The following is a 25,130-nucleotide window of genomic DNA, read 5'->3' on the forward strand; positions in this document are numbered from 1 at the left end:
TCGAATTTAGCCACGCCCCTTCCATGCCGGGATTCTGCTCGGCTGGGCAGTGTGCGGAGTGGCACCTCGGGCCGGGGCCGGCCGGAGCGGGTGAGCGATGGGCGGGGCCAGCGCCGCCTCCCGCGGAACCGCAGGGATACAGGGTGGGGCTGGCTGGGTTGTAGGGGGTTGGGGTGCGGGGATTAGGGGCAGGGACTCGAGTCTCTCTCAACATCCACCAGTAGTGGGCGAGACCCACCAGGGGTCCAAGTTAAAACCCTACCAAGGGCCTTGGCCTCCCTGTTGGCCCTTTAACTTTGCAGGGTGTTGTGCGCAGAGGAGCGGAGCCGGCCCTCGCGGCGGTGGGGCTGTTGTAACTCCGTTAACTTGTGTTTGGTTTATTCTGCTATGTTGCATCAGTAGGAGGTCAGGCCCCTAGGACTCAGCACTAGCTCACTCCGGGTGCTGGAACATGTTGGAGGTGGGCAGAGTTGGCCTCTGTTTTTCCAAAGGTGCGGGGAGATTTTTGACTTGCTCTGGGGCAGGCAGAAGGGACCTGGTTTTCAATGTCCCTCTACCCAAGCCTAGCACCTTTTGGGCCTTTGGTGCATATCAGGCCCATACTGTCTGGTGTCCTCCATTTCTGGCTCTGGGTCGGGAGTTCACAGTCTTGGGTCACAGCTGAGCCTACAGAGTTCTGGGAGAGGGTGTTGGGATCCCCAGGGTGCATCCTGGAACTGGGGTAGTGCTGTGCCCCCTTAACTCTATAGCCTGGGCTGTCTCTCACACTGCTTTGCTAGTCATAGACTATCTGGGTTGGAAGGGACCTCAGGAGGTCATTCAGTCCAACCCCCTGCTCAAAGGGGGATCAATCCACAGATAACTTTTTGCCCCAGATCCCTAAATGGCCCCCTCAAGGATTGAGCTCACAACTCTGGGTTTAGCAGGCTAATGCTCAAACCACTGAGCTACCCCTCCCCCTGAATCACAGTGTTTGCAATTCAGTGACAAGCAGCAAACCCCTCCAGGTGCTGTAATCACTCAGCGCAACAGCACATGGAGCCCCACACCTAGCTAGATTGCATGAATGCTCCCTGAGCCACTCCTGAATCACACAAAAAAAGGCATCAGCCAGTTCCCTCAGCTCCTCAGCCTTACACCCCAGAGCTGTACTATCTTGCCCTGGTCGTAACCCTGACTAGTGTAAGTTTATTACCCAGTCTGCCCCTCCCTCAGTGCGGTGAGGACATGCACCAGCTGAGATTTCCCAAGCACTTCAGCCAAAACACACTGTTTTTGGTAAAATATAAAACAGATTTATTAATTATAGAAAGATAGATTGTAAGTGATTATAAGTGGGAGCCATAAAAGATCAGAGATTGTGCATTTATCTTTTATTTCCTAAAGGTAACTATCTAAATCTTAAACCTTATTACACTAGGTAGCATTTAGATCAAGCAGTTTTCTCACCCCACTGGATGTTACAGTTCTTAATACACTGGCTGCTCCTCCCCACTTCCTGCTGCCTCCAAAATGCTGCAAGCCAGCAGATTGCCGTGGGCAGGAGGGTGGGGGGTGGAGGGGGGGGAAGGCACTGATCCAAAGACTCTTCCGGTGGGCGGGTGGCGCTGGGAGATAGGGGCTGTAAGGCGGCTGCCAGCTGTGGAGAAAGCAGGCAGCCAAACAACGTAAGAGTGGAGCATTGCAGAACTTTAAGTGAGTGTGTTCCCTAATTGATTAATGAAACAGTGTTAAGCAGGACAATTTTAAGTGAGGAGTTACTCTACACTGTAGCCTCTGGATCATCCTTGTCCACCTTCTTGCTGACACTCCAAAAGTATCCTAACAGATTGGTGATGCATGATTTCCCTTTACAAAAGCCATGCTGATTCTTCCCCAACAAATCTTGTTCATCTATGTGTCTCACAAGTCTGTTCTTTACTATGGTTTCAGCCAATTTTCCTGGTACTGAAGTTAAGCTTATCGGCCTGTAATTGCCAGGATCACCTTAGCTGTCCTCCAGTCATCTGATACAGAGGCTAATTTAAGTGATCAGTAATGTACCACGGTTAGGAAGTCTGCAGTGTCATATCTGAGTTCCTTCAGAACTCTTGGGTGAATACCATCAGATCCTGGTGACTTATTACTAAGGCTATGTTTTAGTCATGGGTAATTTTAGTAAAAGTCATGGACTTATGACCTGTCCGTGACTTGTACTATATACTCTTGACTAAATCTTGGGTGCTTGTGGGCAGGGTGGCGCCTCAGGGACGGCTGCAGGTGCTCTGGGGCAGGAGAAGGCCATGAGTGCTCCTGTGATGGTGGAGTGATGCCTCGGACACTCTTGCGGGTGCCACGGGGCAGAGGGAGGTGGTCCCGGGACTGCTGCTGCTATTGGGCAGGGAACGGGGGCCCAAGACTGCCCTAGCAGCAGCCAGAATGGCTGGCCCTGGGACTGCCCACGCCCCTCCGGCAGTCCTGGGGTCAATCACACCGGCCACTGCACAAGTCACAGAGGTCCCAGAAAGTCTCAGAATCCGTGACCTCCGGCTCTATGACAGTAATAAGTAAGGCTGTGAGTCTATTTCATTTATCAATTTGTTCCAAACCCCCCCCCCCCCATTGATGCCTTAGTCTGGGACAACCCCTGACATTTGTAACCTAAAAAGGATGGCTCAGGTGTGGAATCTCCCTCACATCCTCAGCTGTGACGACGGACGCAAAAAATTGATTTTGCTTCTCTGCAATGGCCTTGTCGCCCTTGAGTGCTCCATTAGCACCTCGAGTATTCAGTGGCCCCACTCATTGTTAGCAAACTCTCTGCTCTGATGTACTTTAAACAAAAAATTGCTGTTAGTTTTTGAGTCTTTTGCTAGTTGATCTTCAAATTTGTTTTTGGCCTGCCTAAGTATACTTTTACACTTGACACCGTTTATGCTCCTTTCTATTTTCCTCAGTGGGATTTGACTTCCAATTTTTAAAGGATGCTTTTTTGTCCCTAATCACCTATTTTACTTTCCTGTTTAGCCATGGTGCCATTTTTTTCGGTCCTCTTACTGTTTTGTTTCTTTTGTTTGTTTGTTTTATACGTATAGTTTGAGCCTCCATTATGGTGTTTTTAAATAGTCTCCATGCCGCTTGCAGGCATTTCACCCTAGTGCCTGTTCCTTTTAATTTCTGTTTAACTAGCTTCTTCAAAAAGAGGAACTACACAAAAATGAAGTCAAATGCTACTCTGGGTTTCTTTAGCACTTTTCCCACTGCAAGGATGTTAAGTTTAAGTATGTTATGGTTGCTATATAGTCTCCTCTTGGACTGCCTTGTAGCCTCCACAGGACGCACTCACTATCAATGTAGATTGCAACTCTACGTAAGAATGATCATACTGGGTCAGACCAAAGGTCCATGTAGCCCAGTATCCTGTCTTCCGACAGTGGCCAATGCCACATGCTTTAGAGGGAATGAACAGAACAGGGAATCATCAAGTGATCCATCCCCTGTCACCCTTTCCCAGCATCTGGCAAACAGAGGCTAGGGACACCATTCCTGCCCATCCTGGCTAATAGCCATTGATGAACCTATCCTCCATGAACTTACATAACTCTTTTGTGAACCCTGTTATAGTCTTGGCCTTCACAACATCCTCTGGCAAGGAGTTCCACAGATTGGCTGTGTGTTGTGTGAAAAAATACTTCCTTCTGTTTGTTTTAAACCTGCTGCTGCTTCATTTCATTTGGTGACCCCTAGTTCTTGTGTTATGAGAAGGAGTAAATAATACTTCCTTATTTACTTTCTCCACATCAGTCATGATTTTATAGACTTCTATCATATCCCCTCTTCGTCGTCTCTTTTCCATGCTGAAAAATCCAAGTCTTATTAATCTCTCCTCATATAGAGGCTGTTCCATATCCCTAATAATTTTTGTTGCCCTTTTCTGAATCTTTTTCAATTCCAATATATCTTGTCTGAGAGGAGGTGACCACATCTGCATGCAGTATTCAAGGTGTGGGTGTACCATGGATTTATATAGAGGCAATGTGATATTTTCTGTCTTATCTATCCCTTTGTTAATTAGTCCCAACTTTCTGTTTGCGTAAAGTGGCAGTCAAAAAAGCTGGATAGGTACATTGATCTCCTAAGAAGGTGGCGCTTGGTTGGACAAAATATGGACTCGGATTCTAGGGGCTAGAGCACTGGACTGGGACTTGGGAGACCTGGGGTCTGTTCCCAGTTCAGCCACTGCCCTGCTGGGTGACCTTGGGTAAGACACTTCCCAGCTCCCTGCCTCAGTTTTCCCATCTGTAAAATTGGGATAATGATACTGATCACCTTGGTAAAGTGCTTTGTGATCTGCTGATGAAAAGTGCTAGATAAGAGCTAGGTATTACTGTTACTTATCTATATAATCTTCTAGCCAAGGATTTCTCTACAACATTTAATGAATTTAGCCTCCTCACACCCCATCAATAGTTGCATATTATTATCCCTGTTTTACACATGGGGAAACTGAGGCACCGAGCAGTGACATGACCTTCCCAGGGTCAAACATGGAGTCAGCTGCAGAAATAGGAAGACTTTTTTTTTGTTTTTTAAACTGTTTTTAACTGGATCAGTGACATTCTTTGGCAATTAAAAAAAAAATCAAGAAACTCTATTGTTTCCCCTTATTTGAAGGACTGTTTGCAGGCACTAAATAGGGTTCCTTCCCAACTATCCACCTTGAACATAGATCCAGGTTTCTCATTCTGAATCACACAAATAGGTGAGTCTTATGCTACCTGTCCAGAGGGCATCTGCTCCTCCTGCCCAGTCGCAGCTCGCCAGGAGCTGCTTGGGAGGCTGTCGGAAACAGGCTAACCCAGAGCAGTGCTGGAAATCCAGTGTAGTAAAATGCAGCAAATGATGGAGCAGGGATTAATGTGTGAGTGAAGCTGGCACATCTTGCCCAAGAGAGGAATAAATGTTTTATCCCTTCTTAGAAAGGGAATCCCTCACTTGTCAAGGGCTTAAGCTGACTTGCAAAAAGAGAGATTTGTATCGAGAAGGAGAAGGCGCATGAAAGAACAGAAAGCCAGCTAGGGGAATGGCTGTTTTTCATGGTTCCTTAGGTGGAAATATTGAGCGTTGTAACGATGGGGGATATCTGAGTGTCTGCTCAAATGCACGGACCGGAATGATTGTGTGGAGAGATGCTGTTCCCACAGCACATGAGCTTTTGAGAAGTAGATATGCTAGTGCTGGCAGCCAGAAGGGAAATAACTATCTGTAAATTATAATTGCCTCTGATTTGTGCCTTAAAGCATATCGTGCAAACGCTGTACCATGTCAGGGCAGGCTAAACCATGATTTACCCCACCGCCTTCAAACTGTAGCTCTAACACAGTTCTGCTTTGAGATCAGAGCTTGCTAGTGATTAGAAATCAATGGGAGATAGGTGCCTAAATACCTTGATACATTTGTGGAGCTCGGCCTAAGTCTCCAAGGCAGGATCTTTATTGATTGTGGTGAATGAGCCAGAAAGCAAATAGACTGATTGGCAGAGCCTTGGTGACATTTGCACTGCTGGTCGTCATCTGAGGCTGTCAACTCCATGTGACGTCAGTGGTGGGAGATAAAAGGCTTGATCCTAGGAAGTGCTCAGCACCATCCCTCAGTTCCCTTGGACATTGATGGGAGTCACTGGTGCTTTGAACCTCTTGGCATCATGCCCTACCCATTCCGTGAAAGCCGTTCAGTTACCAGAGCTGGTGCTTGAGTGTGACTGCACCTCAAACTGCTGTGGCTGGGCTAGAGGAGTGAGCTCAGGTAGGGCTTTTAAAATCCACTCTGCCGTGGTGACTAGACATCTGGCCTTGGTAAGCTGAGGGTTAGAAGTGCCAAGGGGTCATTGATTTGTATGGGATTTAACTTTCTTTTTTAAAGAACCCCCTAAGATTCTATCCCTTCTGATGGCAGAGACAACCTCATGACCAGGCCCCAGGGCAGCGCTGTGCAGAACACTTGATGTGCATAGGGCTGTTCCTATATCCTCCAGAGAGACCTTGGTGAAACTTGCATGGAGAGACTCCGCAATCCTCTCCCAGAGATTAATAGGGATGGCGGCCTCCCTCTGCATTAGGACACTTTCCCACGCCAATCTCCGATAAAATCAGCTGGCATCAGGCAGTAAACAGGCTAGTGGCATGCAGGCGAATTAGGACCATGCTTTGTCGACCGTAAACCTGCCTGAGCGCCTTTGCCGCTGATGCGAGTCTGTGGTCTTTCTTTATGAATAACGTCGAGGTCAGCTGAGTCAGCGAGCTGCATTCTCTGCTTGTGCAGCTCACACCTGCGCTCCAAGGACTAGCAGCCCTAACAACCCTGCAGCACCAACAACCCCCCTCAGTAGTGAGTTATCAGCTAAAACCACCAGTGCTTGTGGAAAATAGTGCCAATGTTCAGCGCCATTGCCTGAAACTCACGCCCGTGAAATTGGAACTAAAATTCCTTCCCCCTCACCCTGCTGGGCAATACTCCGCGTAGCTGGGGCTGGAGAGCGAGGCTGTGCCAAGGCTCCAAGTCTTTATAAGAATGAGGAACGAGAGTTATGAAACTTGTCTTTCTCTTTCTGGTGTCACTGTAAATCCAGTGATTTTTTTTTTTCTATCAACACCTGCTGCTATTGCAGCCTTGAGGGGCACCTCATCCACACCCACAAATCCCCTGACTCTGATGAGCAGAAAGAGGAGTAGAGGGGACACATTGTGCAAGATCCTGCAAGCCGGTGCGGCATTGTCCTGAGACCAAAGGGCCTGGAGGGCAAACGTGGCAGTTGGCCTGGAGAAGGGAAAAGGAGAGAGGCTCAGGACAAGGAGAGGGAGGTGCACCGGGGCATAATGGGTCTTCATAGGCAGCAAACCCAAATGCAGCTGACCCTGGTTGATCTGCAGGTCCAAAAATCCAACTCGCCACCCTTTGCAGTCCCCTGAGCACTCCACAGTAGCAGTTTCCTACATCCCCAACACACCCCATGGCAGACCAGGCTGCAGTCCTGCCCCTGCCATTCCATGCCATGGGACAGCAAGGAAAACGCCAGCTCCACGTGCACTGACCTGTGAGAACCATGGCTGGTGTATGTGTGGCCACAATGGACCACATCTGGGCACTGAAACGGACACAAATGTTTGCCATCTTTCCCGTTGCAGAGTCCCGTCCCATTACTTCATTTAAAGTTTGTATTTGACATCCTGTTGTTTTTTGATGCACATTGTTTTTTGCCACTCAAATTGCTATTTTTAGAGAAAAAAATTCTTTGTTAGATCACAGCAGACTGCCTTGTGGTACTCCAAGCACACAGTACTTGTACATGCACATCAAGCACTACACTGTTCCAACAGCGCCCCAACCTCCAGGCCCTGAGAACAATCGAGCAGAGAACGCTACCGTGACTGGCTGTTAAAGTGCTCTTTCAACTGTTCGACTCCATGCTGGGCACCTGCACCTGTCCTTATGTCTGACGGTTCAGAGTCAGCAGACAGCCCTGGCAGCAGCTTTTCCCCCTCTGCCTCACAATGATTAGGCAGGACAAACAGGCAGCTAGAACTACTGAGAAATTCTTGTCACTGAACTCTCCCGTAGTGAGTGTAAGCTGCCAGCGGCCCTTCCGCCTACCAGTCCTTCTGCACCAGCTGAACTGGTAGTTGAATCTTTTCTTGGTGCTGTTGAGGTGGCTATTGTGCAGCTTCATATGAGCAGGGGGTAGGCTGGGTTCCCCAGAGTCACTGTTGGCATTTCAGTACCACCCGTGGTAATCTGTTGGTCTGGAAAGAAAGTCCCTACATGCAGCTTTCTGAACAGTCCTGTGTTCTTAAAGACGCAAGTGTCATGCACCGTCCCTGACCAGCCCCCAGAGCTGTCAGAAGTGTCCATGGTGATCCACCCAGGCTCGCGTGCCCATAGAAAAGTAGCCCTTTCTGCTGATTTACTGGGGGCCACCTATTACCCCACTGAAGTTTGGGAACCTCATTGCTGCATATCCATCCACTATGGCTGAATGTTGCCAGCAGTCACTGTCCTGCATAGCAGGAGACCATTAATGACCCTGCACGCTTGTCTGACAACAACCCCCACTGTGGATTTTCCACCTCCCAGATGATTTCTCACTGACTCCTAGCAATCTGACATTGCATGCATCCAGATCACCACTAGCTTTGCAACTGTCGGTGCAGCCTTCATTCTGGTGCCCTTGTGCTGGGGGGCTGGGGAGAGCACAGTGCACAGATCCAGAAATGGGGCCTGGTCAGGGCTGGCTCCAGCATTTTTGCTGTCTCAAGCAGCATAAATAAATAAATAAGGTGCGATCGGTGGCAGCTCTACTGCCGCTGCTTCATTCTTTGGCAGCAAGTCCTTCCCCCTGAGAGGGACTGAGGGACTCGCCGCCGAAGAGCTGGACGTGCCGCACCTTTCCGTTGGCCGCCCCCAAGCACCTGCTGGCTGCGCTGGTGCCTGGAGCTCGCCATGGGCCTGGTGCATCTGAAAGTTCTGCAGCCGCTGCTCATCGTCCCAAGCGTGCATTACAATGCAACGCCATCAGTTGGTGCCCGCTTCTTAGGCCCAGAAGCAGCACTCCACTATCTGCAGCTGCTCCGTGAATGCCTCCAACAACCTTGAATTGATTTTCATTATATCCCTCAGCAAACTGTCCTCAGAGAAATCCTCATGTTCCCTGTTAAACACGAGTATCGTGTGTCCCGTGTTTGCTGTGTCCATGAGAATGGTGCAGAGCTGGGTGGGCTCCATGCTTCTGTCAGAGATTGCAGACACCAAAAAGTGCTGTATGGGGTTTAAAAAAAGTGAATGCATGGGCTATGGATGGCATATGGGCTAGAGAAAGTTGTATGCTGGGAACTTGACTCTGATCCCACGGTGAGTCATTTCTATCCCACAACACATTGATAATTCCCCAGAGGCCTCACACCAGACAGCAGCGCATGGCATATACCCACGGTCCACTGCACTTTGCATCGACACAAGCACTCCTGGCGAGCGTACAGCACAAGCAGCCAAGTATCTGTGTCCAAGCCATGTACAAGCTTCGGAAGCTGTATGCTGATGAGACTTGCATCAGTCACTTTGTAGTGCAGACATGGCTTGAGTCTGCAGCCTCTCCTGTGTCTCCACAGCTGCTCAAAGCTTTCCCAAGCGTGAGTGTAAAATGATCAAGTCTCTGGTCAATTTCATGGCTGCTACTCAGAGCTCTGTGAGCCTGGGGACAGTGACAAGGATCAAGTCACTTTCATTTCTTCCATCCAGCAGCCAGAGGGTATGAGGGGGCTGCAGATGTGCCAGGGTCCTACTCAGAGGCTGGTAGAGAAGATGCAGCGTTCAGCACCCTGGAGAGAACTGGGGTGAGCTGTATCTCCCTCACTAGGGGACCTCCCCCCATGTTTCTTAATGATCTTTGGCTTCCAGGTTTACTCCTGTGGCAGTAGGTGTCTGAGCACAGAGTGGAGCGTTCTAGGTTCAGTTCCCAGCTCTGCCATTGACTTGCTGTTTAGCCTTGGGAAAATTGCTCCCCCCAAGCCGACCCGATGGGCTGCAAGGGTTAGTCACTGTTTGTCCAGGGCTGTGAACCTGTGCAGCGAGAGGCAGGATTGTCCAGTGGTTAGGGCGCTCCCCTGGGACTTGGGGTATCTGCATCCAATTCCCTGCCCTGCAACAGACTCCCTGTGGGACCTGGGGCAAGTCCTTTAGTCTCTGTGGGACTGTGCAATGGGGCTACCTGCCCTGCCTCCCGGGGGCGTTGCAAGGGGCAATGTGCTGTGACTGTAAGGTGCTCAGAGCTGGGGGCTGGTATATACTGACGAGGTAAAAGGAAGCGTTGTGGAGGTGCTAAGTGTCAGCAGAGGGAAAATGTCCCAGTTTGCTCAGCCTGTGTCTGTTTGCCGAGGCCAGGAGCACTGTGGGTGTTTTAAATCAATGCTCCGATGCTCTGCCCGATTTACTTACGGGAAATCGGAGCTGCCAGCCTGACGTGAGTGAGCAGGAACTAATGAGCAGTGTGGGCCTGGGCTGAGGATGAACTAGCACCTAAAGAGCTCAGCTTCCAGTTTGAGTGGGGCTTGTCGGGAAACGGAATCAGACGCTGATGGGAAGGGCTGATCTCTTCTGGGAGAGGGAGTTGCCCCTGCTTATTTTTGTGGCCTTACAACTAGGTGGTTTTTCAAGTGATTCTCTCTCCTCTGTTGCTCTTTAAGGGCTCCCACAACCGCAGGGGAAACTGATTAACCCCCTGCCCCCACATACGTTTACACAGGTAGCAGCTCCATGCCCATGAGAACTGTCCGATTGCTCGTGTGGGAAACAATGATACACACGCAAGGCTGGCAAATGCCCAAGCTGGAAAAAACAGAGACAAATCGTTATGTTTAAGCTTCCTAGTAAGGGGTTCTCTTGCCACAATGGCAGGTGAGGAATGTTTGCGATGGAAGTGATTGTTCATTTGAGAGTGTCCGTTTGACCACAGCACCTCCCAGAATCTTGCTGTATCTCTGTCCACAGGCTGAGAGTTTTCTGGGGATATGTGTAACGGCTTAAAAGTTGTTACTGCTCATCCAAAATGACCAGCCCGTGGTTGCAATACAGATGCCCCTGTGATGGGTTAAACTATTCTTGTGGGATGCCACCTGAGGTACTGGGATTTCACTGAGCCCGCCTGCTCCACTAGCCTGGGCTCCCTCTCCCTGTTTTGCTGAATCGGGCTCCCGGGCCTCTGGCAGTGCAGCACACCCACAGTTAGGGAGCACCACCTCTCTGTGAGATGGTTCAGCTAGGAAATTGCCCATCACTCAAGTGCCGCTTCGCTCTGGAAAGTACAGCCAAGATCATATTGTCCTGTGCTGTATAGAAAGATCTGCACAGCGTGAGCTCATAAACATTCAACCTCTCCCTCAGTGTGAAGAGAGACTCACAACTTCTTGCCACCCCCACCCCAGTTATAAATCAAACAAACTTTTGTCTTTTGGGGGGGGGGGGATTGAGCACCTCTGAGTGACAAAAGTTTTGTCACTCAATTGCCAGTGTAGACATAGCCTAAGGGCCTATCTACACTGGCACTTTACAGCGCTGCAACTTTCTTGCTCAGGCATGTGAAAAAAACTGGGAGAGCTCTGCTCTGCCGCAACCACACAAGACATGTGAAAGTGCTGCCACAGGTGGCCAGTGTAGAAACTTTGTCTGGACTCAGCCCTTGCCTTTTGCTCGGGTCAGTTCCTTTGTCTCTTCAGGTGCTTTCAGCAGTCTCTCTCTCTCTCTCCTTGGGTGGGAAGGCAGTGAAGGGAAGGTCCTGTTTGCCTTACTCTCCAGCCTTAAATAAGATTTACATAAGGTGGGAATCTTTTTGTTTCCCAGGCTTGACCTCTCCCTCCTTTTAGTGGAAAATTACTAGAAGTCCAAGGTGGTGCTTGGTACCAGATGACAGGACCACCTGACCTAGTAGTGTCACAGCTACATCCCAGGACGCCTCTCAGGGCTTGTCTACACTACCAAATTTTTCTGACAAAACTTATGTTGACACCCAAAAGTCAACAAAACAGAAATCGCCAAAGGGTGTTCACACCTGCTCCCTCTGTCGACAGATCATGTCTGCACTGGGGACACCACCATGGACAGGGTGAGCAATACACTGTGGGTATGTATCCCACAGTGCAGGGTTGTGGGAAGGAGGAGCTGATCGCTGCATGAGTTCTCCCACAGCCCCCTCAGCTGCCGAGAGCCACATGATGAGTAGCTCTGTGAGCTCTCCATGTTGAGGAATGGCAAAGCAGCACCGCAGTCTGTCCCCGTCCCCCGGCAGCAGCAGCAGTCTGTGCTCCTAGTGCCGGGCAGAACAGGAGCAGTCCAGTGATTTGCTCTTTGTTTGTTCCCAAAGGGAGCAGCACAGAGATACTTCCCAGAGCTTTGAAAGGGGAGGGGCGCATGCCTGCAGGGCAGCAGAGATCAAAACACTGAGCAGAGCAATCAGGGCAGGGCATTGTGGGATACTGGCAGAAGCCAGTTCTGTAGACAAAACAATCAGCAGTGTCTACACTGGCTCTTTGTTGACAATAAAGGGAGGGGAAAAGAAAAAAAAGTCTGTCTGTCTGTCTCTCTCATAGGGAAATTTTTTGTCACCAAAACTGGGCATTTTTCATGACAAAAGTCCCATTGTAGTGTGTGTGCTTTTTTATTGTTGCCAAAAGGCAGCTTTTGGTGCCAAACTTGCCCATGTAGACAAGCTCTCAGTAAGGAGAGAAATAAGTATCTTCAAAGTCTTATTGTTTCTTCCTAATGGCCCATCAAGGCTGATGGCCTGTTATCTGTCTGGTGGGTGTCTCCCGAATACACACCCAGTTGTAATCGTTACATAGTCAATATGTAGATTCAGAACTTCAGATTCAACTTTAGATTCAGAAATGATCCAGGCACGCAAATTGAATAATCGCATTCAGGAAATCAGAACCTTTCCAATGAGACCTTACAAGACCCATCTTGCGTATTCACCCATAACCATATTTTTATGAAGAATATGGGGTGTAATGTCACAGTCCCTTGTGGTTAGCGTAGTGCGGGGTAGATCTAATTCACCCTTTTGCCTGTTTCTCTTTCAGATAGTCCCTGGTCCACCTCGATGCTCCCTGGAAAAACGGAGATGGCAGAAGAAGAAGGTAGGGGCTGGAACGTGACTGACAAAGTGGGTTTGGCCTGCTTTTAGGTTTGTTGCTGTGCAGAGAAACTCAGGTAATTTATTCCTGCTGCACTTTGCCAGGTGACTGCTCCATTGGAAGGAGCCTTTAGTTTGTTGGTAGAGCTGGAGGTGATCTGTTTGCTTGATCCTCCCGCTAGCCCCATAACATGACTCTCTCCAGCTGCAGTTGTCTGTGCAATCACGGCTGTCCTTGTACCCAGAAAGGAGTGGGGCCCAGTAATCTGACCCAGGATGGTTTGGGGCTGCCTGAGAGACTCAGGACAAACACGAGCGGCACCAAACTGAGAGAACAGACTACTGGGAAATCAGACTGATGGGCTGCTTTGATTACAACGCCCAGGTATGCAAGGGTCCCTTAATGGCGACCGGCCCTGGGATCATTGTGCAGCGCTACAAGCCCAGGTGTCATGATTCTGGGCTTGATCCTGGTCTCTCCTTAGTGGCACGTTATTGCCTTCGATGCCACTGTGCCTGATTTACACCGGTGGAAATGGCAGCAGAATCAGGGTCCTGGGGAAAGAGGGATTCAGTTCCCGGCTCTGCACTGACTTTGTGGGACCTTGACAAGTCACCTAGGACTGGAGCTCTGGAGGTGTGGAGCCCCTGCCACTCAGCGACTTCCACGATGGCTGTGGGGCTCGGCAGCTCTGAGAATCAGGGGCCAGGTGCACAGCGGCGTAAATTGATGTAGTTCGTTAGTGGTGCTGCTGCTTCAGTCCGCCCCAGGCCCTGAATCTCTTTGCCTTACTCCTAGCTAGTGTCCCTATGTGAACCTTGATACTAAGTTGATGGATGCCGGATAAGTTCTCTTGATTACACTAGAATGGCCATACTGGGTGTCACGGAGTCCCCGGGCGATGCTCTGGAACTGCTCCCCACAAAGCCAGTCAGGACTTTGGGGAGCCTCCTCCCTCTTGGGCCAGACTGTCTTTAGGGCAAGAAGCTCACACGGCTTCACCTTCCTGGGTCTGACCTTGGAGCATTCAGCATCCTCCCCACCGTGCGCTTCCCACAGTGAGTCCTCCCAGGCAGGGTCCTGGGGAAGCCAAAGGGTCCTGCACCCCCACTTCACAGTCAGACGTGACTCTTAGCCAGCCAGTAAAACAGAGGTTTATTAGATGACAGGAACACGGTCTAAAACAGAGCTTGTAGGTACAGAGAACAGGACCCCCTCAGCCGGGTCCATTTGGGGGGGCAGTGAGCCAGACAACCAAGTCTGCACCTCACTCCACGTCCCCAGCCAGCTCCAAACTGACTCACTCTCCAGCCCCTCCTCCTCTGGGCTTTGTCCCTTTCCCAGGCCAGGAGGTCACCTGATTCCTTTGTTCTCCAACACCTTCAGCTATCTCCTTGCAGGGGGGAAGGGCCTGGGCCATTAGTTGCCAGGAAACAGAGTGTTGGCCATTTATGTGCGCTGGCCCTTTGCTCTGCAACAATTACACCTCCTTATCCCACCACCTAGCGACTTAAGAAATGCATAGGGAAAACTGAGGCACCCCTACAGTATTTAGAGGAAACATTAAGAACAGTTCCACTTCGTCAAATGGGTTTGACCCAGGGGTCCCCAACGCCATGGCGCCTGCAGGGGCATCTAAATGGGCCTGCGTCCTGGCCGGCGGTGGAGCATCTGCCGAAATGCTGCCCAATATCAGTGGCATTTTGGCAGCGATGCCTCTTGATGATGCCGCTTGCTGCTGACAAGTAGCGTCGTCGAGAGGCATTGCCCCCGAATTTCTGCGGCATTTCGGCGGCAATGCCTCTCAATGACGCTGCTTGCCGCCAACAAGTGCCGTCATCGAGAGGTGTCGCCACTGAAATGCCGCAGAAACTCGGCAGCAATTTGGCGGATGCTCCCCCACCGCCATGGTTCTTCGTCTAGCACCCGCCAGACAAAAAGGTTGGGGACCATTGGTCTGACCCATGGGTCACCCAGCCCAGTGTCCTGTCTTCTGACAGTGGCCAATGCCAGGTACTTACCTTGCTCTGTTCATTCCCTGTTATTTATTGAGCAATTCATCCCCTGTTGTGCAGTCCCAGCTTTGGGCATTCAGAGTTTTAGGGACACCAGAGTATGAGGTTGTGTCTCTGCACATTCTGGCTAATAGCCATTGATGGAACTATTATCCAGGAACTGGTCTATTTCTTTTGTGAACCAAGTTTATGATTTTGGTCTTCACATCATCCTCTGGCAAGGAGTTCCACAGGTTGACTGTGCGTTGTGTGAAGAAGTGCTTCCTTTTGTTTGTTTTAAACCTGCTGCTTATTCATTTCATTTGCTGACCCCTAGTGCTTGTGTAACGAGAAGGGACAAATAACACGTCCTTATTTACTTTCTCCACACCAGTCATGATTTTATAGACCTCTATCATATCCCCCCTTCGTCATCACTTCTCCAAGCTGACAAGTCCCAGTCTTATTAACCTCTCCTCATACAGAAGTTGTTCCATATCCCAAACTCTTTTTGTTGACCTTCTCTTAGGGCCCTACCAAATTCACAGCCCATTTTGGTTGATTTCATGGTCATAGGATTTCAAAAATCATAAATGTCATGATTTCAGCTTATTTACACCTGAAGGTTCATGGTGGTGTAATTGTAGGGTCTTGACCCAAAAAGGAGTCGGGGCGGGGGTGTCACAAGGTTATTGTAGGAGGGTTGCAGTACTGCTATTCTCGCTTCAGTGCTGTCTTCAGAGCTGGACAGCTGGTGAGCAGTGGCTGCACACACCCCCTGCCCCCGCATCCACAATGACTCCAAGATCTTTCTTGAGCACTAACAGCTAGTTTAGGCCCCATCATTTTGTACATATAGCCGGGATTCTGTTTTCCAACGTGCATTCCTTGGTATTTGTCAACACTGAATTTCATCTGCCATTTTGTTTTCCAGCCAGCCAGTTTAGTGAAAACCTAAGTTCCCTCTAAGCCAGTGTTTCTCAAACTATTGTACCGGTGACCCATTTCACACAGCAAGCCGCTGAGTGCAACCCCCCCCCCCCCCCCCCCCAAATTAAAAACACTTTGTTGTGTATTTTACACTATTATAAATGCTGGAAGCAAAGTGGGGTTTGGGGTGGAGGTTGACAGCTCATGACCCCCTGAGGGGTCCCGACCTCCAGCTGGAGAACCTCTGCTCTAAGCTGCACGGCTGTGTATCAACCTATTAAGTGCCGCTCAAGCTGCGGCAGGGAGAGGTGCTCAGACCTGCAGCGGCCAGGTGAGAGGCTCCTATCCCACGGCCCCAGCCCTGGAGCTACTGCACCAGGAAGAGGCACCTCTCCCCCCGTAGACCAGATGCTGCCGCTGAGAGAGAGAGAGGGGTGGAGGAGTCCTCTCTTTCACTGCCATAGCCCCAGGACAGCCTGCACCCCAGAACCCGCATCCCCAGCTGGAGCCCCCATCCCCCTGCACCCCAACCCTCTGTCTGAGCCCTGAGCCCTCTCCCACACTCCGAACCTCTCGGTCCCACCCCTGCCACGTGAATTTTGTTATGTACAGAAATATAGCAGTCATGTGTGGGGAAAAATTAGAGGAAACACTGGTGAGAATCCTTAGTAACTCTTCGCAGTCAGCTTTAAACTAGCAAATTTGTATCATCTGCAAATTTTGCCACCTCACAGTTTACCCCTTTTTCCAGATCATTTATGAGTATGTTGAATAGGACTCGGCCCAGTACAGACTCCTGAGGGACACCACTATTTACCTCTCTCAGTTCTGAAAACTGACCATTTATTCCTACCCTTTGTTTCCTATCTTTTAACCAGTTATCCATCCATGAGAGAACCTTCCCTCTTATTCCATGGCAGCTTACTTTGCGTAAGAACCTTTGATGAGGGACCTTGTCAAAGGCTTTCTGAAAATCCAAGTACCCTGTATCCACTGGATCCCCCTTGTCCACATGGTTGTTTGACACTCTCAAGGAATTCTAGTAGATTGGTGAGGCATGATTTCCCTTTACAAAAGCCATGTTGACTCTTCCTCCCCCCCCCCAACATATGGTGTTCATCTCTGTATCTGATAATTCAGCTCTTTATTATAGTTTCAACCAATTAACAATGGATCAATATTTCTTTCCAGATATAAAATTTATCACCGATGAGAAGTTTGACTTTGGTCTGTCTTCTCTTTCAGACAGGTAAGATTGAAAGGCCAGAACCTCGGCTGGTGTCAGTCAACCTGGCAGTGAAGCCAACAGCTGAATTACACCAGTTGGGGGTCTGGGTTACTATCCATTCCCCTTAACGTTTTCTGTCTCTGCACTGAAGGGCCCTCCCAGGTTTCTGATCATGCCGATGGCTCTGAGTGGAAAGCCTGCTGGGGGGCAGAGCTCTGTCCATGTCCCTCCCACCTCACTCCACGCTGGCAGGTTGTTGGGCCTTGTGGCTCTGGGAACCTGCCTCAGGAGGAGCGAGAAAACTGGGCTTGCGGTGCTTCGGCCTTAACTTGCCAAGAAAGCTAGGCCTGGCCCCTTGTATCCTTGACAAAGAGGGTGGTATTCAGCCACAAGCATCCCTCTGGGCCAGCTGCTCTCCTGAGGTCTGATCCTGCCAACATGGAAGCAGACCTCCCTCCTTCACTGGGACCAGTCGTGAGCGGACAGTTACTGGTGCACACGCAGGGTCAGGCCCTTAAGTGGTAACTCTGATCGACCACTGCAACGCTGTAAAGCCACCAGGTCAGACACATGCGAAGGGCAGGGCAACCAGGCGGGTCAGCCAGGTTCTGACTGGCTCCAGTTAATAATCAGGGTGCAGCTGGAAAGAGGAAATACTTCCCTGGCTCTGGCTGTAGCCGGAGCTGTGCGGAGCTGGGCGGTCTCTGCTCCATCCGGACTCTGATAACCATGGCTTTGCCCCCACAGCCGGGAGGAGGAACATGTCGAGGAGGATGAGCTCCGGGATGTTGACAGGGGCGTGGCACAAAGGCTTGACCTAAACGTGCAGCAGAGGGAGGGTGCGGGCCGGAGCAGAGAGTGCCTGGCCCGCTGGAGCCCGCTGAGTCCTGAGAAGCTGGAGGAGATCGTGAAGGAGGCTAACCGGCTGGCTGTGCAGCTGGAAAGATGCAGCCTGCAGGAGAAGGAGAACGCCAGCGCTGGGGCTGTGGGTCCAGCTGGGGAGCCCCTTATGCCTGTGCGGCTCCTGCACAAGGAGCGGGCGAGCCCCCGGAGCCCTCGGCGTGAGACCTTTGTGGTGAAGAACAGCCCCGTCAGAGCACTGCTGCCCACCGTGGAGCCAGGGACACTCCTTCCCCCGGGGAAAAGCCCCTCGCCATGCGCCAGAGCAGCGCCGACTCCCCCCCACCTCCGACACAAGCTGGGCAGCTGCTTCACTGGTGGCGAACGGCTCCATAAGAAATCCACCCCCAGCAAGGGCCCTGCTCTGTCACCCACAAAGAGACCTCAGAGCAGCAAGAAGGTAGATGGGCCACTAAGAGGGGGAGGTGCTGAGGGGCCTGCATGGGGCTCTATCCTCCATGGCGAGCTCTGGCAGGTGAGGGATTAGTCTGGAACCCAGCCCCCCTTCCTGCCAGAAGGGTGAAGGAGCGTTCTCTCCCATCCATCGCGAACCTCCTGATCTGCTGCTCTGTGTCTGGGTCCCAGTGCCTCCCTGGTACTGCATAATGCTCATGCCAGGACCCAATGCTTGTAAACTTCTCTGCTGCCCCCAGTTCCCAGTAGCAGCCATGAAACTGACCGGAGATGTCTACTTTCAAACTGCAGGCAACTGCAAAGAGCTTTCAGCAGCACTGGCTCAGTCTGTCTGCAGACTCAGGCAGGCAGTGCTGCACCTAGGTCACATGAGGGAGGTTTGGCCTCCCAAGCGTAAGATCAAGGAACTCTGGTTCAGCAAACAAAAACTTAAATTCTGCCTAAACAACTGGCTTTGACCCAGCCCTTCCTTGAGGAAGGCCTCCCATTTGTCCATGGCAAGCCATGACTTTCCCGCCATGCTAAGTGTTGTCCAAGAGCAAAGTATTTGTTGTTCTCGGCTTTCCCTCCTGTGAAGTGGAGCCAGTCCCCCTGGCATGAAACGTTCACCTCTTGGTGTCCTCAGGAGGTTGGGGTGCCTCCTGCTGGCCCTGGGGCTGAAACACCAGGGCAGCAAGCTGAACTGGGGCATCCCATGCGGCAGCCAGAGCAGGAGCTGGGCTTGTGGCAGTGCCTCTGGGGGAGCTGTTTGAATGGGCCGAGCCTGCAGGAGTGCAGGCAGCAGGTGCTAAGGTGTAGGGACGTGTGGGGCATCGGATGTGGGCTCTCTCGTGTCACTGAAGGGTCCCCAGTCCCTGGGCTCACATTGCTGCTGGGCTCTCGGGATTCCCAAGCTGAGTGGGGCTGGGCCTGGTCAGCACAGGGGTAGGGGACACTCAGGAGCACCAAGGAGCTGAGGGAAGGTGGATTCTGGGATCTGAGTGTGAGGCTAGGGGGCGCTATGCTGCAGGGAGTGGGGTGGGGGCTCAGTGGGGATTGCTCTCTCCTATGCCCCAGTGTGGCCCTAAGGGGGGCCCTGTGCTGCTACATGGGGCTGTCGTTCAGATGGGATCTAAAACCGAGGCCCTGGCTGCTTGTGGTTCTTATAGATGCCCTGGTGTCAGGAGCGTGACCTCCAGCACGTTCTGCCTCCTGAACTCCCACAGAGTTACAAGCAGAGACAGTACTGCCCCCCCCCCCAACTATACTGCTGTGGAGCCTTGTCCCGCCCCCCAGAGGTGGCTGCCTGACCCCCCAGGTTATTGCTATGTCCGTTTGAAGCCTGCAGCGTGCTTTGGGGTTCTGGTCGCCAGGGAGAGGCAGGTGTCTGATCGCCACTGTACAGCGGGGCCCACACTTCACCTTGCTTTATCCTTCTTGCCGCATTAGCGGAGCCTCCAGGACCCACCCCACAGCCGTTTGTCGCCTGCAGTGGGGAGAAGAGAACTGATGGGCCCCAGGTCCTCCCCAGCCCAGCCCCGCTCTGCACAGAAGCCCTCACTGCCCTGCAGGAAAGCAGAGCCCCTCCAGGAAGCAAGTGCAGGTAACCAGGCTTCAGAGCAGACTGCTGAGCATGGGGGTGGGGGGCTGATCCTGCTCGCTTCACCCTCTCTCTGCAGGGCACGCCATGCAGCGGCAGCATGGGATCGGGGGTCTGCACCCTGTGTGCCACCGAGCCGGGCCCTGCACCGTCTAGCACGTAGTGGGCACTGGGGGCAGCGTGGGACCATGCAGAGGGGCAGGGGCTGATGCCTCCCAGGTTCATCAGGAGCAGATCGGCTGCACTGCCCCTCTGCCTCTGTGGGGAGGATTCAGGATCCCAGGGTATAGACATTCCAGGCAGGATGTGTCCCCAAATGGCTGAGTGTTTGCAGGCTCCTATTGCTGCCCCTGCCAGAGCCGGCCTCAGGATGTCTCAGCCCTTCCTGCATGCAGGGGTCCCTGGGAATCCACTCCCACCCTTGCACGGCCCTTCTCATCCAGCAGGGAGCCAGCGCCCCCTGGTGCCCTGCTCTGGGAGGGGCTTCCCTCCAGTGGGGAGAAGAAAACAAATGGATTTTTATGCCTGGAACATAACTGTCGTGTGCTGAGCGAGGTGGGCTGGCTAGGACTGGGCTGGCCTAGACGTGCCGCTAGCCCATTCTTCTGAGCCATCAGGGCCAGGAACAAGCCCTCGCTTCCCAGGACCCAGCCATCAAATCAGGTCCCTCCGGCAACCCCGGATGTCGCCCAGGTCTTGAGTTAGCCGCTGCGCTTTGTGCCAGCAGTTGTTGGCAGCCACACTTGGTGGCTCTGAGACAGCCGGGGCCTGATGTGAGGGTCTGTCGGGCACCAGGCCTCGAAGTGCTGTGGCTGCAGGGGGGGAACGGGGTGCAGAATTGGACGTCAGTCATGGTCACCTGCAGCCACTGGCGAGACTGGCTGCTGCCTGGAGTGGGAGCCAAGGGAGGGAAGGGGAAGATGGGGATCGCAGCAGCGGAATCAGGACAAACATGTTCAGGCCCTGGCCCCTCGGTCAGCGATCTGCACTCAGCGATGTCTGGCCCAGGAGCGGGATCAGGGGCTGTGGGGGGAGTCCAGGGCCAGGCTCAGGCTTTAAAAGCCAGTCGGCATCTGGGACTGCGAGCAGGGGCAGTGACTGGGGCCCCGGGTGATGGGGGCTATTGGCAGCCTCGGGGGCTGCACGCGGGGTGAGGAGGGGTAATGGTGGAGCCCCTAAGGGAGACTGAGCGGGGTGGGAGGTAGCAGCATGGCCCTCCAGTGCCTGGGGGTTGAGGAGGTGGCAGAGCCCCCGAGGGACTGTGAGTGGGGGCGGGAGTAAGGGTGCCCCCACACCCAAGGAAGGGGGTTGTGGGGGGCTCTCTTGGGACCTGCCTGAATTTAGGCTTAGCGGCTCTTGCTTTCCCTTCTGCCCCATCAGGTCGGGCTAAGGCCTCCAGAGACGATGGTCCCCGGCTCCCAGCCAGCACCAGGCCTGCTCACAGTGCACACACCCACCAGACCCAGGCCAGGAGCACAGCTGCCCCCGGGCTCACGAGTTGCCGCCTGGTGCCCAGTGGCATCCCCAAGCCGGCCAGCCGCAGTGTCCTCCTGAGCAGGGCTGCCATGCCCGGGAGGCCCAGCCAGCCGCAGCCCATGGGCCGTGGCTCAGCTGGCAGGAGGGTGCTGCCAAGCACAGCCGGACAGAGAGGTGAGAGCCCCAAGGGGGCCAGCAGAGCATGTCGCTCGCCCCTGGGTTCGGGCTGGGACTGGGACGGACCCGAGGGGAGCTCCCGTGTCCTGCTCGTGCTGGGCTGGGACTAGGTCTGAGGGGGCAAGACTCTGCATTAGCAGGAGGCCTAGGCAGCCCTTCCCTGGGCAATTAGACGCCACCTCTGAGCCAGCCCGGCTGTGCCCATGCCAGCCCCGCCCAGCCCCCTAGAGCAGCCCCGTGGCCCCTAGTCCTGCTGGGAGCTGGAGCCGCTTGCAGAGTGTAAGCGGGGATGCCCCGCCCTGCCCCACCCCCTGGGATCCTGCCACAGGCAGGAGCCTTGTGGGCGCACACAGCTCTAGCTGGGCTGCTCCTCCCCCCAGGAGAATGGAAGTGTCTCTGCATTGTTACAGTGGTCTAAGCGGGCGGCTTGTGTCCTGATGCCCATAGGGTGCTGCTTGGTGGATCTCCATCTCCATCTCCAAGCAGTGACGCTGCCCAGGTTACTGCCAGGTTTGCCAGAACCTATTCCCCAGCCTAGCTCAGGCCCCTGAGCTGCTGACCAGGAGCCCCAGCGGCCCAGGCCATCTGGTGCTGGATGAGAGATCTCAACAGTGTCCTGTATCCTTGTGCCCTCGAGGCTCAGACGTTCCAGCCGGGCTGGGCTGCACTTCCTGCTGACTTTTTTTCTTCTGCCCGCAGGCCCCGGCCCCCAGCGGACAGCCCCTCCAGGCAGCAGGCTGCAGCCGCCCCGGAAGGTGACCTTGCCCAGCTCTCTGAGGTAAAGCTCTCCCACTGTGTGGGGTGTGAGCTGACGGGAGCAGAGCTGCAGATCAGAGCAATCCCTGAGAGCTGTTTGCCCCAGAGCTGGCGCCGCCTGCATGTTTCCTACGTAACTGCATGGACGCTTCAGGAGCAAAGCTGCCAGTTGGTGAGAGCAGCGTCCCTGCCTGTGGCCAGCCCTGGGTTGCAGCCACCTCGCTCCAGGATTCCTGAAGCAGGAGCTGTCCATCTCACCCTGTGTGTTCTGCAACCTGTCAGTGGCTATCTTGTGCATTAACCCCACAGCCACTTGTCCTCCCCGCAGGCCTGGGGCTGCTCCCTGAGAAATCACTTTGACTTTGGTCCAGGATCCCCCAGCGCTAAGGGCCCAGCACCCCCAGTTGGGCCAGGTTTGCAGCAGGGCTCTGCATGGTGGGTGTTGAGCTCTCTAGAAAATCTGGATCCATGTTGTCCCAGCACATAGGCTTTGGTCTTTAATCATCCTCCCCCATGGTCATCTGTGCCCATTGATGGATGTCTGACACCCCCAAGTCTGTGTGGCCTGCCTCAGTCAGCTTCCTCCCGACACTGGACTGCGATAAAACAGATTGGGACCAGACACCGCCGGGACCCTGATCCTCCTCGTGCTGGCAGAACTGGACTGACCCTTCACCTGCCCATGGGCCATTGTCTTGCTGTGCCCATGCATCTGTCACCAGCACATGCCAGCTTGGAGGACACGGGAGAAGTCAGGGCTGCTACCTGCTGGGCTGGCAGCCTGAACTCCCCAGTTTTCAGCCTCCGAAGTGAAGGTGCTTTGTGGAGTCGTGGTTAGTTCTATTTTGTTTTTTTAGATAGAGGAGGGGGAAATGCTGAGCCTGTTCTGTGTGTGTGGACCATACTGGCCTCGCCTGATCTCATATGGCAGCTGCCTCCCTACATGTTTAGTGGTTATAGCTGGAGAGGGCCAGGAAACGGGGCTTCCCTGGAAAATCAAAATCCAAAATAATTTGATTCTGGAATGCTGCCACAGTGCTTTGTGGGAGTTGTAGTTCGAGTGTCTTGTGCCCTGTTGTTCTCTAAAGGTTATGCTCCCTGGTCAGACTTCATCTCCCATGGTGTACCATGGAAAGGGGAGGCAGTGCCTCATGGGAATTGTAGTTTGGGTGCCTCACACTCTCAATCTTTGTGTGCCAGGCTTCCTGATTGGATTTTGCCTCCATTACTCGCTCTGGCCCTGCATTTGCATGATGCATGGCTGCCTCTCACCAAGAGGGGAGACCATGGGGCATGATGGGAAATGTCTCAAAAAGCTATATTACAATTGGAAAAGGTACAGAAAAGGGCAACAAAAATGAGTAGGAGCATGGAAGAGTTTCCATCTGAGAGATTAGAGATTGGGATTGTTCAGCTTGGAAAAGAGACAACAAAGGGGGGATATGATAGAGGTCTATAAATCATGACTGGTGTGGAGAAAGTAAATAAAGAAGTGTTATTTACTCCTCATAAAACAAGAACTGGGGTCACTCGATAATATTAATAGGCAGCAGGTTTAAAACAAACAAAAGGAAGTATTTCTTCAACCTGTGGAACTCCTTGCCAGGGGATGTTGTGAAGGCCAAGACCATAACAGGATTCAAAAAAGAACTAGATAAGTCTATGGAGGATAGGTCCATCAATGGCTATTAGCCAGGATGGGCAGGGATGGTGTCCCGAGCCTCTGTTTGCCAGAAGCTGGGAATGGGTGATGGGCTGGATCACTTGATGATGACCTGTTCTGTTCATTCCCTCTGGGCACCTAGCACTGGCCGCTGTCGGCAGACAGGATACTGGGCTAGATGGACCTTTGGTCTGACCCAGTAGGGCCATTCTTATGATCTTAGCCCCGCCAGGGAGCCCAGGCAATAGAGGACAACGAGTGCATGAGGCGCCACGATTGCATTTCAGAATCAAAATACTTAGTTTTGGGGTGAGTGTCTCAACAAAAACTGGAAAATGTCTTTGGAAATTAGAGACACTTCATCCCAAATTCCTGTAGTTGAAAACTCAGGTGTCTGACAAAACTGTTTTTGAAGAATGGCCTTGGTATAGGCCCTGGCACAGGGTTCTAAGGCTCTGGGCAGCCTGCCCTGGCGGGCAGGTTAGGCCCCACAAATGAGTTGGGTTTCCAGGGCCACCTTTGCATCCACTGTGAGCACGTCTCCACTGCTTGCAGTGTGGCTGGAACTTCCTTCCCTGCCCCAGGGGCCTCGCTGCCCTTTATCTTACCCTGCCCTGGCAGAAAGGTGCCAGCGTGGGCATGAAAATCCGGCCCAGCTGCAGTAGGGGTGGCAGAATCTGGCCCCAGGTCATCATTTTTACCTGCCCAGCAGAACATCAGTGTGCGTGTTTAAATCCGTGAAAGCTGGGGCAGATCCTCAGCTGGTGTAAACTAGTGTCTCTCCATCAGCTGCAGCAGAGCTACCTCCATTCCATAGGGGTGGGGGGTCCTGACCCGCTCCAACGTTAACCTTCCCCCTCCAGCGCTGGATCCCTAGACCCATCACACCCCTGGCTCATGCCATGAAGCTAACCCGCAACCTGTCAGTCTAGCTTCAGGCTGAGCAAAGAGCCCCGCTTTGGGCGCAGCACAGCCGGGAACATCCCTTTGCTATGCTATGGATTCTTGGTTTGGGAACTCAGGGATGGGGGCACTAGAATCCTGTGTTAGACAAAACCATCTCGTGCTGGGCTGCAGCGCCCCTAGGCTCTGTAACTGGGGCCTGAGCCTCGGAGAGGCCCCTGGAGGTAGTATATGAGCCGAAAGCGGCTCAGCCGATCTGGGGCCCACATTATTGGGAGCCAGCCGGAGGTTCCCAGCTGTTTGGGAAATCTCCCCCATGCTTCGGGTGGGTCTGCGAACGCTGGCGCTGGTGTGGCACTGAAATGCTGTGAACTGAGCCCCCAAGGGTGGCTGGCCCCAGCTACCTGGCACAAGCGGTGTTAAGAGAGGAGCTATTTTTGTACTTGTTTAT

General features: G+C 52.8%; 1 protein-coding gene across 1 annotated transcript; it reads left to right on the forward strand.

The window, feature by feature from the left end:
• On the forward strand, window positions 1-23,580 carry PSRC1 (proline and serine rich coiled-coil 1). Its single transcript, XM_030561104.1, has 7 exons — window positions 1-90; window positions 12,606-12,662; window positions 16,775-16,832; window positions 17,559-18,111; window positions 19,554-19,707; window positions 21,085-21,354; window positions 22,057-23,580. The coding sequence occupies exons 1-7, from the start codon at window positions 24-26 to the stop codon at window positions 22,137-22,139; spliced, it is 1,242 nt and encodes a 413-aa protein (XP_030416964.1). The 5' UTR covers window positions 1-23; the 3' UTR covers window positions 22,140-23,580.
• Window positions 23,581-25,130: the final 1,550 nt, after the last annotated feature.

Source organism: Gopherus evgoodei, chromosome 4, assembly GCF_007399415.2.
Source record: "Gopherus evgoodei ecotype Sinaloan lineage chromosome 4, rGopEvg1_v1.p, whole genome shotgun sequence".
Taxonomy (NCBI): domain Eukaryota; kingdom Metazoa; phylum Chordata; order Testudines; family Testudinidae; genus Gopherus; species Gopherus evgoodei.